Source organism: Anarrhichthys ocellatus, unplaced genomic scaffold (assembly GCF_004355925.1).
Source record: "Anarrhichthys ocellatus isolate YVR2014 unplaced genomic scaffold, GSC_Weel_1.0 scaffold6, whole genome shotgun sequence".
NCBI classification, from domain to species: Eukaryota; Metazoa; Chordata; class Actinopteri; order Perciformes; family Anarhichadidae; genus Anarrhichthys; species Anarrhichthys ocellatus.
The window spans coordinates 3394648-3412360 of record NW_022280036.1 but is presented as its reverse complement, the minus strand read 5'-3'; the positions used below and the strand labels follow the sequence as shown (position 1 = coordinate 3412360).

Genomic DNA, 17713 nt, shown 5'->3' with positions numbered 1-17713 from the left:
ATATATAGATATATATATATATATATAGATATAGATATAGATATATAGTCGGGGGTCCCTGCTCCATCTCTCTATCAGTTTGGGTGTCCTTGGCCTGAAAAACGTTGAAGACCCCTGAACTAGAGGAGACAGTGCCGACTGATAAAATGTGCGTACCTCTTGATGTAAATAGAAAACATTTTCCATTGACCTGTAACACAATGAATGGAGATGGGCAGATGATACCGACTCTCGGTAGCTTGTTTCACGCCTGTGAAGCGCTCCGTTTGACAGCTCAGAAAGCTTTGCAGCTAAACTTTGAGATCGGCACATTAGTGGGATAAGAAGAGTAGCTGAGAAATGTGGCCATGTACGCCACAACGTAGGAGAACATTTCCACCTGATAACTACTAATAATGAGCTAATTTAATGAATATCGACACAATGCAGGATTTTTATTGCACACATAAGAGACTCAAATCTTTTTTCTTTTTAAACAGGGCTTGTATGACTCAAGTCTTGACGGACTGCTGTAAGTTCTGAAGGCGTCAGAATGATGTCACTGAGTTTGAAGCTTCAAATCTTTTTTTCTGCACCAATAGAAAAACAATCCCCAGACCTTCATAACAATTCATCCGCCGCTCTCTCAAAAATGTTTATTCACAAATTGTATCTCACTCAGTACGGATGCATAAGGTAGAGAAAGATGGATATAATGGCAAAGACAGAACATTAAACTTAGTTATTTTAGATTCTAAACATGTGCATCCTTGAGGTCGAACAAACATGTCTCATACATTTTTTGGATTGTTTACTTGTTTTTGACAGCTTCTTCGAGGCCTTTGTTGGTACTTTCTGAAGCGTTACCAACTGTGCAGCGTTAACTTTGTCTGCTGTTTTTGATTTAGTCTTTAGACGAGAAGCTTTTTTTAGTTTTAGTCACATCCTTCCAAGTTTTAGTCACTGATAAGTCATTACTATTAATTCACTTTTAGTCAAAATAAAACATTTTCCAGTAATGAAATAAACAGTCTGATGTTGTGCAGCCTAAAGATAAGGACCAACCGAAGGTTTAGGTTTACTTTGTAACATCTGCCTCTTGGGACTACAGATGACAAATAGCCTCTTGGCTAACTCTTATTAATGTGCACTGTCCCTTATCAAATTAAGCAATAAATAAATAAACTTGCCAGACCACAATGAAAGAAGTTGTGGGAGGACTTTGTTGAGCTGCATGCTGAAGGGCAGCTGAGCCGTTAGATTCTTCGTAAAAACACAGAGGCTGACTTCTATATTAAATGAAGTGTAGAGCACTAAACAGAACAGACACTTGTGTGGCCTGAGTTGGCTCTTGCTTGGTGTGTTGCTGCCCCTCATTGTAACTGTGCCAGTGCGTTACCTCGTTAACAACGTGCTGTAGGGAGCCCTCCACAGCCTTCTGCTGACCTCCCAGTACCTGGACGACAGAATCAAACCTCAGCTCCACCCGTCTTTAAACAATATTAATGTTGGAGTTCAAACAATAAATCAGAAAAAAAGCTCTTACCTGAGGTGTGCCGTGCTCTTGACATTTCTGTAAGAAACTAGAGGTTAACATGATAAAATTGCCCTTGTGAATAAAGACTTGATGTGTCACATTTGTAACATTACAATGCTATACCCGTCAGCAGACCACATCGATTTATATTCTCAAGCCTCCCTCTGGCAAACATTTGCATTGCAGAGGAATTAAACTGCTTTTGACCTGAGGTATGAATTATGGTCATTTAGACTGCTGTCCCAAAATAAAGAAAAAAATAAATAAATCAAAATGAATTGTTTCGTTAAAGTAAATGCTTTCAGGATGATACTTATTGCCATACAAGCATGCGATTACATACTTTCATCTGAAGAACAAGCTGTAGGTATGATGACATACTTTTCATGGCGCACTTGATCATTCCTACCTGCACAACAGTGCTGTGCACAATGGTGCCGATGGAGCCGGCACAGAGCCTTGGCCCGAGCCCTTTGAAGAGACCCACTGTTCCATCTATCTTCATGATGTGTTTGGCTGGAACAGTCGGAAAACACACAGCAGAAGAAGTTAGGAAAGGCCGAAAAACAGTACGAGGTTCATATCAAGTAGATGCATAAAGAAATCCCCATCATGTCATTTTAAAAACTTAAATTTAAGATCTCAGATTGTTAGTGATCGCTCGAAGGAATTAACATTTGCACATTTAAATGTGACCGATGATCTCAACGTGAGAGTTTGTCCCTGTTAGATTGTAAAGAGATTCCACGCAGCGGTCAAACATAAATTAACTTTTTCTGAGTTTGCGATCTGTTGATAAACAAGAATAAACTAATGAACCAAACTTTAAAAAAGGGATCATAACCAAAATTAAATTAAACTAGAAACCAGGAGAACTCCAGAGGCTTTGGCTGCTTTTGTAATTACAGTTTTAAGTACAAAGACATGTATACTTTTAGGGACCTAAAATAAAAACAACTTCATGTCATGTGTCAATCCGGTCTCATACAATTTCAAAAACACTTCCAACACAGCTGAAGACAGACAGAGTTGTCACAGTAAAAGTACGAGCTACAAGATTAAACAACCATAGAGAGACATTAAAAGCCCATCTCGTCCTGACCGCTTCAGAGTGCTGTAATAAATGTCACAGATTCCTTTTCTGAACAAGGCTTAATGTGGAGAGTCACTCACCATAAGCAAACAGTCCTGGCAGCTGGTAGACTTGTCTGCCAAACAGGTTCCTGCCCAGGCTGGGAGCGAGTGGCTCATGTCCTACCTATCAGACACACAACAATAAGAAGAAGTGATTACTCTAGCTGGATATGCACTTTCGTCATGTGCCTCAACTCCACAAAGAGACTCTTCCACACCTTCCTAGTTTCTTTGACACATTTAGTCAACTTTTTTTTTTTTTGTCTCAATATTTTGTTCACTTCGTCAGTTGAATAAATTCCGTCTCCCCGCGATACACGCGTCTCTCTGTGTGCTATTACGTAAAACAAATTTTGACCGTACAGCTAACGTTGTATCAAGTTGGCTTACTGATTAACGTTGACTTTAGCTAGTTAGCAACAGATCTGTTAGCTTACGAGCTATTTTAGTGGGCCAAAGGGCGCCGGTCAGTAAATGACAGAAGAGTCCCCGACCTTCCACTTACTGTTAAACAGGTCAACAAAGCCACTGTGTGTGTGACTGTCCCAGGAATGTAAACTATTAATCGCTTTGTCACTCCGGGAAATTGTTCTAAAATGCAGCAACATAGAAGCTCTAATGTTAGATAGCAGTGGCAGAGCTGGTCGGCTGACAGCTAACGTTAACTAGCTGTTAGGTCTCGCAAAATTAGATTGTTGGTAATAAAAACCTAACTTATGTATCTGGGAATATGTGACAGGACGTGTTCTGGTACATGACAAGTACAGAAAATGAACAAAACAGCACAATTAATACAGTATGAATTTTGATAAGTGTCTGTCACACCTCACTTCCGCCTACTGCCGAGTGTTTTGTTAACAGAAGGTCATCGGGACAGAAGACGGACCAATACAGTAGCCGTTAGTTGGTGTTGTTGTCATGCCGTTTGCTGGTGTGCATTAACGCGAGGTTCACGTCGAATTATAGAGCCAATGGTAGTTAGCGGAAGGGCTTAAGCCATGCACAATAATTCACTCATAATCGATGCTATTTTCAAAGTACTTCAGCAGTTTGCTCTTCAAGCTGCTAGCTAGTTGGGTCGTGCAGTATTTACGTTACAACTGCTAGCTAACCGTGACCCGAGCCGCTGCTTAACCAGTAACATCTTCCCGTCGTCTGCACGAGCACTTCTTCTCTTACCTGGATCAGGACTTTGATGTACATCAGAGGATGGGAGAGGACTGTGAGCCCTGATCCCAGCAAGACTTGGCCACACGTGTCCGCCATTTTTGCAGAGACAGTGGAGCTACAAGGAAGTCTTTCTCTTTCGTCTTGCGCCAGAGGAGTCGATAGCGCCCCTTTATGATGGTACCGCCATCTGGTGTTCTTCTTCATGTACTGCTTGTTCACTAAAAGCGGTCTCTTCCTTCATGTCACCTTCCTTGTTTCCTTATGGGAAAATATCTCAAAATTTAGTAGCGATGTTTTGTACAAAGATTTTTCATTATTCTATGAACATGTTATATTTGGATTCTTTAACTATGACAGAACATTTGAGAAAAGAGCATATATCATACATTTCTTTATTATTTTTGCCAAATTCTATATTCATAAATCCAAGTTTACAAGCCAAAGACCCATTTTTTTGTGTTTTTTACAAAGAATTTGAAATAAAAAGGCCATAAGGAAAGTAATGGCATGCATTGCCTGTGATATATGTTTGTAATTACACAATCACAGTTTGTGCCTTAATGTCCCCTTTTTCTCTTTATATTATTAATTTACGTTTTTTCAATTTTTCTGCTTTTATTTCTGTCTATTTTTTATTCCCTGCGGTTGCCCCCGTGGCATGTTAATTTAAATGTCTCTATTTTGCCGTTTCTTACTGACAATTTGTGAAATTGTACATGTGCAATTGTTGAATAAAAAAACCAAAAACATTTATGAAGCGCTTGCCTTTTATAAGTAGGACGCACGCTGATCTTCCCTACATCATTAAAAACCAAAAGCCGGCATATGTTGTTTGCCAAACACTGCCATTAAAATACCATCACTCAGTTCTTAATCACTTTCACCCAGAATGCACCTGTGAAAAAACACCTGTAACCAATTAGATCACTTAGTAATGAGCTAGATCACTATGAACAGGATTTAGGTTTGCTCTTTGGTGTGTGCAACAATGGAGGACAATTTTGGAACAAGAGCCAGAGGACTGTAATCGCACTCTAGGTGCAGGTGATTGGTCACTGAGTGTGGTATTTCAATGTTGAGCAAACAACACACACAGGTTATTAGTTATGAATGATGTGTCTAATGTAGATAAATGCGAGTAGGTTAACAGACCATATGACATTGAAAAATTAAGCATTTTGTCAATATGTTAGCATGTACAGTATGTTGAGGTACCGTTCCCTTTCCTTTTCTCAAGATCTTTTTGTTTTTTATTTTATTTTATGTATTTGACGTATATTAATTTAAATTGTACAGAAACCTTCCCCTTGTTTCAGCGCTCCGCTGCTCTTACTACACTTCTACTGCTTCACTCCAAACTGTTGCCTTGATCTCTGATTTGCTCGATGGGACATTATCCATTATCGTTAGCATCTCTCTGTAGCTTGTTCTGCTAACCGGTCGTCCTCCACATTTATTTGCCTTCAGTATTTGTGACACAAAACATAAGAACATAAAAGTGCATAGATAGGTCTGACAATGCCCACTGGAATTTATTAAATGAATAAATACAAATACATGCAAATTAATAATTTAATGAAATAAATTGTAATCATTTTATGATTGTATCAAAAACTAGGAAACACAATAGGATAAAAACAATATACCATTTCATAATTCATACTGTTTTGTCTAAAATTAGTGATTTTTTTTCATGCTTCTCTAGCATGAACATTGTTTAAGGAATGAAATGAAACTATCAAAAGATACAAAAAACTGTTTGCTATTTGGCTTGAAGTTGTTAACTTTTGAGTTGTGAATGTGTAACTTTAGGAGAAGATACAAAAGTTCATTTGAATCATCTGATAAATGTGTTTCCAGCATCACACTCCAAAAACACGACATCCACATTCCTTCATTTCTATTGGTTTAAAGAAAGCAGTGAAGATAAGCAGAGACATCTGTCTCCAGAGTGGACATTTAAAGAATAAGTGGACCAAATATTCTTCCTCATTATTACAGAATAATCAGTCTGAGTTTAGATATGTTGATCAATGTGTTTGTGTTTCCTGTATAATTTCTGTCTATCATTAAATTAATTTGATAATGAAAAGTCTCCATGAAAAATGTGTTTCAAGGACACTGTTTACCATCAGGAAGAACTTTCTGCATTTATTATAATTTTTCATTCCATAATATTTAATTTTTCATAGTGAGGCTTGGGACCATAAGAGCCGTCCCTTCAGTAAGTGAAAGAAAGCAAAGAGAGAGCCGTGTTCCAGTCAAAGTATCTTTATAGTCGGATCATTGACTGTTGTGCAGATGAGTTCAGGTCTGCAGCTGCTGCTGTTCAGAGAGCACCAGGAGACAGTCGTCCCTCTGCTGCGTCCTGTCAGGACATCTGAGCGGGCTTCTTCTGTAACAGTGAACAGCACAGAGGTGGATCAGGTCAAAACTGAGTGATGGACACAGACTGCAGATAGTGTAACATGGATATTCACAGTGCGTTCATGTGGACACTCACAGCAGCTGTAGAGCGTGTTGAGTCTGGCGATGTCGTTGCGGCTCATCTCCTTGGCGTTGCCGAAGGACACGTTGGAGTTGGGGATGGGGACCATGGTGGGCTGGTTGTTCTTGGAGAAGGCGTACCTGAGAGAGGACACGGAGCAGTTAGAGGCAACCACAGCGCATCCTACACATACACACATACAAACACACACACACACACACACACACACACACACACACACACACACACACACGTATGAAGACACGCAGCAGGGCCAAAGTGAAGCCACTTGTTCTCACTTGTGGTACTGCATGACAGAGCCGTAGTCGTAGGGAGTGCCCTGGTTGAGGGTGGCGATCTTCCTGAAGTTGTGCTCCATTCCTGGAAAAAAAACAGTAGGAAAATTACATTACAGATAATATTAAAGTTACATTTGTTTGGTTTGAATTCACATTGACTGGTTTTATATTCAGAGAGCTGCAGTCACACAATGAGCTTCTGTTTCATGGAGGATCAGTGATTTAATTAAATGTGCTGTTCAGGCTATTTTTGTCCACTAGGGGACACCAGAGACTCGCTGTACTTGTATGGAAAACAAGATCAGAAGATGAATTTCTTTCCTTATAAAGTATTATTTTTCTTTTACATTGACATTTACTAAGGGAAATCAATGTAATGAATACATGGTCATGGATGTGTGTATCATCACATCATCACACTGTCTTTGAGGAGCTCAAGAAAACTTTTGTCCACTTGTAAGGACAGTGTCATTGATCAGGTTCTACAGAGCCTCATCAGCTCTCAAGCAGCACAAAGACGGCTACAGAACTTCCACTCAAAAGCAGGAGACTACAACAAGATATCACAGGATTTGGTGTTTCATTTAATCCTGAACAAGTTTGTTTAGAAGTGGACTTTTTCACGAAGCTGCAGAGAGCTCCTCTCTAATATATCAGAATATCAAACAGCTGCATTACCAGAATGAACGTTCTGCAGCATGACTCTGATGTGGTTGTCCCTGTCGGAGCGGGTCTGTTCGTGGTTGAAGCCCAGAGCGTGGAGCAGCTCGTGCTGGATGGTGCCGTGGTAGAGGCATCCGCTACGGGCCAAAGACACGACCTGCTTCCCTCCACGACGGCCGATGAAGGAGTAGCAGCTGGACGGGATCAGAGATGAGTTGAACAACACAAAAGTCTGAGGAAATGTTCTCGAGTGTAAACGGCTCCACGACGTCTCTTTCTTACCCGTTCTGGGACTCGATGCTCAGCCAGTCACGGTCGCTGCTTGTGGAGGGCCTGAAGCGGATGCAGGAGAAGGAAGAGAAGGACTCCAGTCCACGGGTGATGATGGCCTTCTCACGGGAGGCTGGCAGGACCACAGCACACAACATTCAGCTGTTTACTGTGTAAAACAGAGGACCATACTGGCCCCAAATATCTGACAGATTTTCAAAAACCTTTCTGTCAAAGTTGCTGCATTAGAAGAGACAGCCTACTGTAAATAGACAATGTGTGTGTGCGCAGGCCTCCCAGGCCTCTGTGTGACACTTACAGAAGTGGTTGGTGAGGTAATAAGGAATGTAGACCTTCCCGTCAGTGAATTTGCCCCACTTGCAGCCTCGGCTGGTGCAGGGGTCGGCGTTTTTCTCGGCCTCGCTGTCGATGGCGATGTCTCCTCCGGTCAGGATGGGGTCATCGGCGGAGCGGACTGAAACACATCACAGCAGCAACTCAGACACCTGTTGAAGTGCTGCTACTAAAAGAAGAGAGCAGAAATATCAGCAGCTGTCTGGAGGAACACGGTGACCACAGCAGCTCACTCACTCAGATTACTGTTGGCTCTCTCCAGCAGCTCAGAGACAGAAAGCTCCCCGGAGTCGTCCTCTGCAGTGTCCTCTGCACAGGGACATCAACAACAACGCAGTTTCACTTTACATGGAAAATACACCAGTCACAATACTGAGCATGTCGCTACCACAGCTCTGATCATTAGAATAGATCACATACTGTACCTGCCTGCAGGTTCAGCGTGGGATGAGAGGAGGAAAGACAAACACATTAGAAACAAAACCACATGACTAGAAGTTACAGCTAAAAGTCAACGTTACACTGTTTGTTAAAGTAGCATGTTCACGTTAAAACTGTCAGAAGTATAAAGAGAATATGAGACGCACGTTAAGCATCATAGAACCTGACGCTTTGTAGATAAAGTGCACCATATGACCCAAACTGTGTCATCATCTGTGAGAAATTAACTAAATACTACTAACAAACAGTGAACAATGGTGATTAAAAACTCAGCTGAGGTGTAAATAAATGCTCTATTTAACCTCCTAACAGCATCTTTGTGAATGTGGAGAAGACGACCGGCTTCATATGAGAGAGAGGAGGCCGTTCATGTTCATGACTGTGACAGAGGACGTTCAACATGCATTGTTTCTGTTAACATGTAGAACTGTTGATGAATGACCAGATATCTCACTGCGCTGCCATCGTCTCCCTCTCCTCTCTCACTGTGATCCTACCTCATCGTTGGCCCAACAGCAGGTGGACAGCAGCAGCAGAGCCACAGCTGAGAACCTGAACACAGACATGCGAGCCATCCTTAGCAGACCTGCAGGACACAGACAGGAGTCAGCTACAGCCTCCACTCACAGGAAAGACACAGTGTTTGAACCAACAACATATAAAATAGACAGCTGAAAGAAATCGCACACTTTTCTACTTCATATTGTGCTGCAGACGTTTGCAGCTGACCTCACCTTGGATCCTTAGTGTGGACTTGTGCAGCTGAGGTTTCCCTCTAGGTTTTTATATATGTTCGACTGCTCCGGTTAGCCCAAATATGGATTATCTGTGTACGAAGAAAGCAAAGGATCAGCTAAATCCACTGGCTTATCAGTCACATATGGTTTGGACACATACGCAGACGGAAACATCTCAAAACCACTAAGGGTGGGAAAAAGCACACTTGTTGCATCTACTATCATACTTTGCAAAACACACGGATGTCATGGGAAAAAAGGGTCACTGTAATGTTTTATCTTCTTGTGTCATTTGCTCTATTTAGGTGGACTGTATTCACTTACCTTGGTAGTTCAAAAAGCGTAATGAGTATTTAGTTACATTAATTCAATTCAATTTTTTTTGTATCACACAATATCACTAATTTGCCACAAAAGGCTTTACAATCCGTACAACATACGACATCCCTAGTCCTTGGACCTTCACATCGGATAAGGACCCCCCCCAAAAAAAGAATAAAAACTAAACAGAACAAAATACAAAATAAAGGGAATACAGATGTAGTGTAATTGTACCCAGAGAGGATGGACAAAAAAAAAGCAGCACTTTACAGTCCATTACAAAATGACTACAAATTACCAAATGGTGAAATTAACTAATTTTTTTCACAAATAATAATATATAAGTAGAATAATTGATTGACCTGTCCCCACAGGTGAGTGTGTGAGAGCGGACATACTGCATGTGGCGTTCAGAGCAAAGCCAGAAAGACGGCTTATCAACTACAGTACGCTGCTACGTTTGATCACCTGTGTGTGTTCATCAAGAGGGCTTCACAGTTCATGAAGGCCACCAACGTGAGAATGACAGGAAATGTGAACGCTGCTGATCACCTGTGAGCTCTGCTACATGCAGGGGGTCTATGCCAATGGCTGTGAACGAGGTCATGTGGGGTCACCTTGGGCTTCACTTGTATCGTTGCAGATTAAAATATGAGCAAACACACACAGGCTGATGTTAAGATATTGAATACATATTTTTTATTCATTATTGTTATAAGTATCAAGCTCACAAGCAGTTATATATTGAGGAGTACATTTGTGATGATGGACACATTTTTATTTCTCATTAGCACAGCACAAGCTAATTTCATAAAATTCTCAATTATAGCAAATTCATGAAGCACAAGACACATTTCTGGTTTTGTTTGAAGATGACAAAAAAAAAAGTTGCATCACTTTGCTTCATTTCCTCTTGATTTCCTGTTGGAAGAAAAAAGGGGGATTCGTTCAAACCCTTGAATGAATCTGCGTACATGTGCACGCACACACACAAACACTTGTGCATGCACAAACTGAAAGATGCTTAAAGTCCTTAAAGGGACAGTTCATCCCAAAATCCCAAAGGTGTGTTTTCCCTCTTAGCTTTAGTGCTGTTTGATCAAACTAGATTGTTTAGTTGTGTGTTGCCTAGTTATAGAGATATCAGCTAAATACATTTGAAAAACTCAGATAATTCACAAACCTTAAGGTATTTTTTTTCTCTCTTAACCATGTCTTAATCAGGTCATGATTTCAGGAAAGAGACCTTACAATTGATCGCCATATAGTCCCATTGTAGTGGGGAGAAGGCAGACATCTCTACGACTGATCTCCAAAACTATCAACATGCAACTCACACCAAAACAGCTACAGGTACTGGAAAAATGTATATTATTTTTATTTTATATTTTATTTTTAAGTATCAGTCACTATCTTAAAATGACAAAATGCTAAATTGACGGGGAAAAAAATGAATATGCAATTAATAAAAGCTACTACAAACATAAAAAGAGGAAAACTTCCATCTGAAGACAGAATGTACAGTCAGGCTCATCTGAATATCATACTTACGTTACACCGCGTTGACGATACCAGACTCTCACCTCTAGAGGAAATGGTTTCTTTGCACGGGTTTCAGGTCAGGCCTGGAAGCAGTCGAATCTGACATGAATTCAAAGAGACAGCAAACTCTGTAAAAGCTGATTGGTTTCTTTATGCTACTGCTACAATGCATATAAACATATACAGGTTTTGATCTGTGTTCAATCCGACTTATGTCCGTCAAGTTTGTCAGAAGGAAGATGGAGTGAGAGAGTGCTGGTGGTAGCAGGTAGTAAGACAGAAGTTTAGTTGGAGAGGTCGTAGGCTACTTCTTTAAAAAGACACGTACTGCAGCGGTAAAGAAGGTTCACCCGAAGGATGTCATTGGCACTCATCTGGGTGGCCCTGCCGATGGCTACATTGCCGTTGGGGATGGGAACGATGGTCGGCATCGTGTTCCTAGAGAAGGCGAACCTGCGGTGCAAAATACACAGAGGCGATGAGAGGTTTAAACTGTACATCGGGACTGTTTTAATGACCACTGAGGGTGCAATCTTAAAGCTGCATTAAGAATCTGAAAAACATGTATTCTGACAAAATACCACCTCATTAAGTCGTTACAGCAGACATGTTAGCAAATAATTGTTTATTTAGCAGACACAGAGAAACGTCATCATTCATTTAGAGTCATGTTTGTGTCCTCATGAATATGGCATATGTGGCCAAAAAAAATAAAAAAAACATCAAGTCTGTCTTCAAACAATATTCACATGCTGATAACAACATTATTATGAAAAAAAGGAAAGTTTTCTGTAATAATTCCTGTAGTTCATACTGGTCTGGAAAAGAATGTAAGCCATGGCAGACAAAACCTGCAGCACTTCTTCTGCGGAAAATCCATCCTAAAGTTAATCTAAAGCTAATAACCTTCTTTCTTTCTTTCTTTCCTTCCTTCCTTCCTTCCTTCTTTCCTGGTTACATTAATGAACCTTCTTTTTTCGCTTCACTTGCTTCTTGCCAAAACCCTGCATTTGGATCCTCACTCACTCATCATAACACTGAGTTAGACAAATCTCTTCTAAAGCTATGGACCTTTTAGAACAGAATTCCCTCTTTATGTTTTCATGGACAGTGTTTCCTTGCCGAGCTGCTGCGGAGGGATGGTAGCAAAAAGAGAGCATTTAAAGTCGGAAGATACCCACTCGATCTGTCCTCTTAATAGCTTCAGCTGAGAATTAGAATATGTTTTTATGTGAGACGCTACCTTCCATAGTGCATGACAGAGTTGTAGTCGTAGGGAGTGCCAAGGTTCCTTGTTTCGATCCTCCTGAAATTGTGCTCCATTCCTGCAAAGGATTACACAGCTCAATCAGATGTTTTTCTTCTACACGACTACTACAATGATATGATGTCAAGTCATATTTTGATCTATTTATTTGTACTTAAAGGAGACCTATCATGCTGATTTTTCAGGTTCATAATTGAATTTGGGGTTTCTACTAGAACATGTTTACATGATTTTATGTTCAAAAACACCATTATCTTTCTCATACAGTCTGTCTGGATATATCTATATTCACCCTCTGTCTGAAACGCTCCGTTTTAGTGCTCTCTTTAAGCCCCCCTCCCGACAAAAACTCAGTCTGTTCTGATTGGTCAGCATTTCCAGTCTCCTGCATCTGTGCTGTCGCCGTCTTCACAGCGTCACTGCAGCTGGGTACTCTCTGGGTGAGTCCACTACACAGAGTTTAGCGGCACTTCTACCAGTGACTGAATATTTGTGACATCAACCTTACGGAAGTCCTGATGGCTCCTTTAAAAGGCTGCGTTTCTGAATATGGGCTGTGTCCATTTTTCCGTGGATTGAGCGTTTTGATACTTTCACTATATCTACAGGACCTAGACCTGGTTTATGATCAAAAAAGATGGAGGAATCTAACTTTCTACAAAATGGGACTTAAACCTTTTTCACTTGAGAGCTTAACATTAATTAAGGTCAGTTGAGTTATTTGTGAGACCCCATTTGTTTCTATCATCTGCAAAATGATTTAATAAAGTTCCATCTATATTAGTCATAATTAAAGCATGTGACCCACCAGGAATAACGTTCTCCAGCAAGATGCGAACATGCTGGTTCCTGTCGGACCGAGTCTGTTCGTGGTTGAAGCCCAAAGCGTGCAGCAGCTCGTGTTGGATGATCTGCCGGAAAACACAACCGCGGCGACTCAAAGACACTACCTGGCCTCTACCACGACGCCCAATAAATGAGAAACACCTGAAAGAGAGCAATAAATAAAACATCCAAACAGTAAAACAGATTGAGCAGCACCGTTGTGAATAAGTTACATTGCTTCTCTTGACCTTTTCTGATGAGAAGTCAGATGAAAGCTCCGTTGTAAGACCCGAGGTGTAAATAGAGGTCTATAAGATCGTATTCATGAATGCATATCTGGAACGTATTTTGTGGTCCCTACCCTGAGCGCGACTGGATGTCCACAAAGTCCTCCTGTCCGTTGAGGGGGGTGAAGCGGATGCAGGTGGACGCAGCAAATGACCGCAGACCTTTGATGATGGTATTTCTCTCTCTTCGGTCTTGACAGTAAAATAACAACAAAAAAACATGTATAATCAGTTTAGTGGGTTTCGTTGCTTTCATCTTCTACATCACTCTGCCATCATAGTAAAATGGGATTTTTAGCACTAATACTATACAAGTATTCATATTAAAATAATAGCAACACTCAATTTATTCCTTCATTTATTCATTAAAGTATACTAGCCTTCTACTAAACCAGTACTATAATACTACTAGCAGCCTACCACTATTAGGCTACTGCTAGGCATACTACTGTACTGCTGCTACTACTATAACTACTATAACTACAACTGCTACTACTGATTATGCCACTGCTAGTATTGCTTCCAGCCTTCTTTTACTACTCCTACTACTACTACGACTACTACTGCTACTGTTCTGGTAGTACTACTACCACCACAACTAACATTACACTGCTAATGCTATTGCTACTACTACTATTACTTCTTCTGCTACTAGTACTAGGCTTGTAGACTGCTACTACAAACAACTGCTATTGCTATACTAGTGCTATTACTACTAGGCTATAGGCTACATAGTAATACTGTTACTACTACTAATAAACTGATACTACTACTGCTAGATTTACAAGATTACCCAGATTTACAACTGCTATTGCTATTTCTAAAAATGTTGCTACTTCTGTGATACCCATAGTTCTACTACTACTACTACTACCACCGCAAGAACTAACCTTAGCTACCAATGCTAGTGCTACTACTTTAGGCTGCATACTACTACTACTACTACTACTACTACTACTACTATACTGCTACTACTACTACCACTAAATCTGCAACTGCTATTGCTGCTACTGTGACCTTTACTTCTCCTATTACTGCTACTATGCCTACAACTAACATGACAACTATGGTAAATCGCCGCCAATCGCCCCTTCCCCACTTCCTACCCCCCTACCTGCGAACCACACCCATCTTCTAGAGTGGTCTTCATATTGATCTCAACTACACACCTGTAAAGTTTCATGACTGCATCTTGCACGGTTATGAAACTATCGTGGTGACAAAGTTTGTCCACAGACAGACAGACATATAAACACCTGACTGACCTGAAGTACTTAAAATCCACTTCTGTGGTAGTTGCTGAGGTCTCTAGGACCAGATTTTGCCATGATGACTCACACACACAGACTCACAAGGTGAAAACTGTACAAGAGTCACAGCTGGTAAAAAAAAGAGCCCTGCCCTCAGTACTTACCGTAGTCCCTGGAGATGCGGTAGGGCACGTAGACGTTGCCATCGGTGGCTTTAGGCCACAGGCAACCTCGTTCTACGCAGGGATCAGCGTTCTGTAGATCTGTTGGCACCGCTATGTCACCAAACATCACCAGAGGGTCATCGAAGTTTTTTCCTGCAACATGACGTGAGGATAATCAAGAAAATGTTGTGATCTTTTTTATTGAGCTGCATTTCATTTTCTTGATTAAACTGCTTCGTTAATTCTGGGTTTGATACAACCACTCCTTTCACACCAACCCAGTCTCAAGGCAGTACGTGAAATAGTTACGAAATTTTTAACTATTGATTCCTGTAGATAGACAAAAATGTTCTAATTGTTTTTTTGTGTTTGCTCTGCACGACTTTAAAACTAATGTATTTTAATTGGAAGTATCTTTCGTGGCTGCAACACGTTTTTTTTCTGTCAATTGGGGCAACATGACTGAACTAAACAGATGATAGGTTTAGGCAACAAAACCACTTTATAGGTCGAAGAATCCGTCACAAACGTGTAACTTAACAACACTGCTTTGGGCAATGCGGACTCAAACACCAGTCTCCTCATTAAAAGCCCTATGTTAGTTTGACCCATCAACCATAATTTGTCTTTCTCAATATTCAATACTACGTCACTAGCTCTGACCGTTGCACAGTCGCGTGAATGCATTTAATTTGTGTGTCCACCACAAAAATTGATCCAAACTGAATTTCCATTGATGTTGTTTTCGTTGCTGAGTGACACGAAATAATGACAAATTCATGTCTATGTACACAAATCACTAGATTATATTTTCAGATTTCGTCTAAGTACTGTCAGCAACACCAGCATCATGCAATATTTCTAATGTTTTAATGACTTTTTTCATTTCAATATTTAGTCCTATCTTTAAGGTTAGATTATTATTACCGTACATTTGCTTAAATGAATAAATAATAAAGCAGTTGCCGTGATGAACATACCAACATTAACATTGGCCTTCTCTAACAGCGTGGAGACACTGAATTCGTCATCCTCAACGGTGTTGCCTGTGGAATAGAAACACTTTGTATCAGTTACTTGATGTTATGTATTTACAGAATTGTATCATATGAAAAGAAGCCACATCTTACCAGAGTACTCATCACCATTTTCAAAAGGACCCTGTGATTAGACAAAGTTGGTTGCAGTTCACTGAATTAAAAATGTTAAATTTGTTTCAAAGTAAATTCAGATAAAGTTTAGTTCCAGCAGAGATTCAACTTCAGTTTGACACGGGTATGGGAGGTGCAGGTCCCATAGAAGTAGCATATCGGGAGAAATATGGGGAATAAAGGAAACTAGTATTTCTTGTTAATGTCATTTTCGAGGCAGAGAAAGCTAAATTTGAGCGTTCCTGCATCGGATAAGAAAGTAATGCAATCCACAAACTACAAAGTATAAAATGAAACACAGAATCACATTCAGCTTTTAGCAATTTACCAAACTGTCTTTGTTAAGAAACTATTTCAAATTCCCACGATTAAATAAAAAAAAGAAATAATAATAAAATGATTAATGGCCTACACTCTACACACAATTATTGAAGAAAAACTGTATTTGGGACTTCAATTTCAGAATGTATCACATTTCATTTCAAATTGTGTCATAAAAAAATTATATATATTTACCTAATTATCGAGACATAATTTGTCTGCTGATGCTTACCTGTAGAGTAAAACTTTGGACTGAGCAGAAGAGGACACTGAGCGCAGCGGCCTGGAGGAGCATGGCTGGTTATAGGACCACAGCAGCAGACCAAAGGAAAAAGCCTGGGGAAACAGAGGTGTTCCAAACTTTATAGGAGTGAAAGACAACTAACTTCCATCCTAATATGGCGCACTGCTGACCAAAGACTTGTTGACAAATTCAGCGCAAGAAGAAGTGGCAGTTATTACTTAAAACGGACTGTGGTTTGTGTAAAATGCATGAACAGATTACATAATTTAACAGTCAGTGATCAGCTGTATACGAAACAGGTCAGATTGACCAATAAACCGACCAAAACATTTATCTTGTGTGGGACTTCAACATGAAAAACATGTTTTTAGGGGAGACACCAGGAAAAAACATTGTTTTTCATGCACTATTTAGGATTTACTATTTAGCTCTTCCTAACATGTCTTCTTTCAGACTTCTTTCAGACTAGATTTTTTCCTAAATTCACCAAAAGTTACCGTTAGATAATGTCTCATCTGCATAATTAAATAAAAATAATAATTAAAGAAAACTTCCATTATCCAAACCGCTTATCCTATTCAGGGTTGCGGGGCACTGGAGCCGATCCCAGCTGATATTGGGCGAAGGCAGAGTACACCCTGGACAGGTCGTCAGTTTATCGCAGGGCACATGTAGAGACAGACAAACATTCACGCTCACATTCACACCTACGGGCAATTTCGAGTCTCCAAATAACCTAAGCTGCATGTCTTTGGAGGAAGCCGAAAGCCCGGAGGGAACCCACGCTGCCACGGGGACAATGTGCAAACTCCACACAGAAGGACCACCCGGGATCGAACCCCGGCCCCTCCGCGCGGGGGCCGAAAATAGTAAGCCTTAAATCTCTTAACTTTTCCCATTCATTCTCTATGGTAGTTCTTATCACTACGGGTGTCATATATTTTTGGCCACAAGCGTGATTGTGGGGGCGCTGTTTCCCCCTTTGAGTGACAGACGTCCCATCACACAGACTACAGTAAATAACCTTTACACGGAGTTTTATCACGGCTCTATCTTCGGACAAACAGACATATCAAACGTAAGTACGACTCATTGTTTCTAGTACTAAATGAACGCCTCTCAGTTGTATTTGTGGCTAAACTATTTTTATAGTTTGCTTACGTTTTGTTGTTTAGCATTGTCATGTTGTCTTGACATATTGACATATGTTGACATATTGTCATCTGTCTGTCTATCTATTATCTGTCTGTCTGTCTGTCTATTATCTGT

General features: G+C 40.4%; 3 protein-coding genes across 3 annotated transcripts in view; all 3 read right to left on the bottom strand.

The window, feature by feature from the left end:
• Positions 1-3976, bottom strand: part of mtch2 (mitochondrial carrier homolog 2) — a 9896-nt gene extending 5920 nt beyond the window's left edge. Inside the window, exons 1-5 of the mRNA XM_031846187.1 lie at positions 3830-3976; positions 2690-2774; positions 1926-2032; positions 1526-1552; positions 1379-1435 (exon numbers count right to left, since the gene is read on the bottom strand). Coding sequence (XP_031702047.1) covers positions 1379-1435; positions 1526-1552; positions 1926-2032; positions 2690-2774; positions 3830-3916 — 363 coding nt within the window. The 5' untranslated portion in view covers positions 3917-3976. The remainder of the gene's footprint in view (positions 1-1378; positions 1436-1525; positions 1553-1925; positions 2033-2689; positions 2775-3829) is intronic.
• A 2099-nt stretch (positions 3977-6075) lies between these two features.
• LOC116383010 (low choriolytic enzyme-like) lies at positions 6076-9159 on the bottom strand. Its single transcript, XM_031846514.1, has 9 exons — positions 9070-9159; positions 8833-8921; positions 8132-8207; positions 7860-8015; positions 7553-7673; positions 7286-7464; positions 6608-6689; positions 6324-6448; positions 6076-6215 (listed from the first exon to the last, which is right to left on the bottom strand). Coding segments are annotated over exons 2-9 (819 nt in total). The 5' UTR covers positions 8911-8921; positions 9070-9159; the 3' UTR covers positions 6076-6213.
• A 905-nt stretch (positions 9160-10064) lies between these two features.
• LOC116383008 (low choriolytic enzyme-like) lies at positions 10065-16623 on the bottom strand. The gene is made up of 10 exons (XM_031846513.1): positions 16433-16623; positions 15859-15889; positions 15709-15774; positions 14729-14881; positions 13389-13506; positions 13011-13189; positions 12179-12260; positions 11264-11388; positions 10945-11034; positions 10065-10314 (listed from the first exon to the last, which is right to left on the bottom strand). The coding sequence occupies exons 1-9, from the start codon at positions 16493-16495 to the stop codon at positions 10979-10981; spliced, it is 873 nt and encodes a 290-aa protein (XP_031702373.1). The 5' UTR covers positions 16496-16623; the 3' UTR covers positions 10065-10314; positions 10945-10978.
• Positions 16624-17713: the final 1090 nt, after the last annotated feature.

Coding starts and splice junctions, on each gene's coding strand:
- LOC116383010 (XM_031846514.1), bottom strand. CDS start 8,910: ATGGCTCGCATGTCTGTGTTCAGGTTCTCAGCTGTGGCTCTGCTGCTG. Junction 7,674..7,859: donor TTACCTCACCAACCACTTCT/GTAAGTGTCACA, acceptor TGGTCCTGCCAG/CCTCCCGTGAGAAGGCCATC. Junction 6,449..6,607: donor TCTGTCATGCAGTACCACAA/GTGAGAACAAGT, acceptor GTCCTCTCTCAG/GTACGCCTTCTCCAAGAACA.
- LOC116383008 (XM_031846513.1), bottom strand. CDS start 16,495: ATGCTCCTCCAGGCCGCTGCGCTCAGTGTCCTCTTCTGCTCAGTCCAA. Junction 15,775..15,858: donor AAATGGTGATGAGTACTCTG/GTAAGATGTGGC, acceptor TCTATTCCACAG/GCAACACCGTTGAGGATGAC. Junction 13,507..14,728: donor CCGCATCTCCAGGGACTACG/GTAAGTACTGAG, acceptor TTTACTGTCAAG/ACCGAAGAGAGAGAAATACC.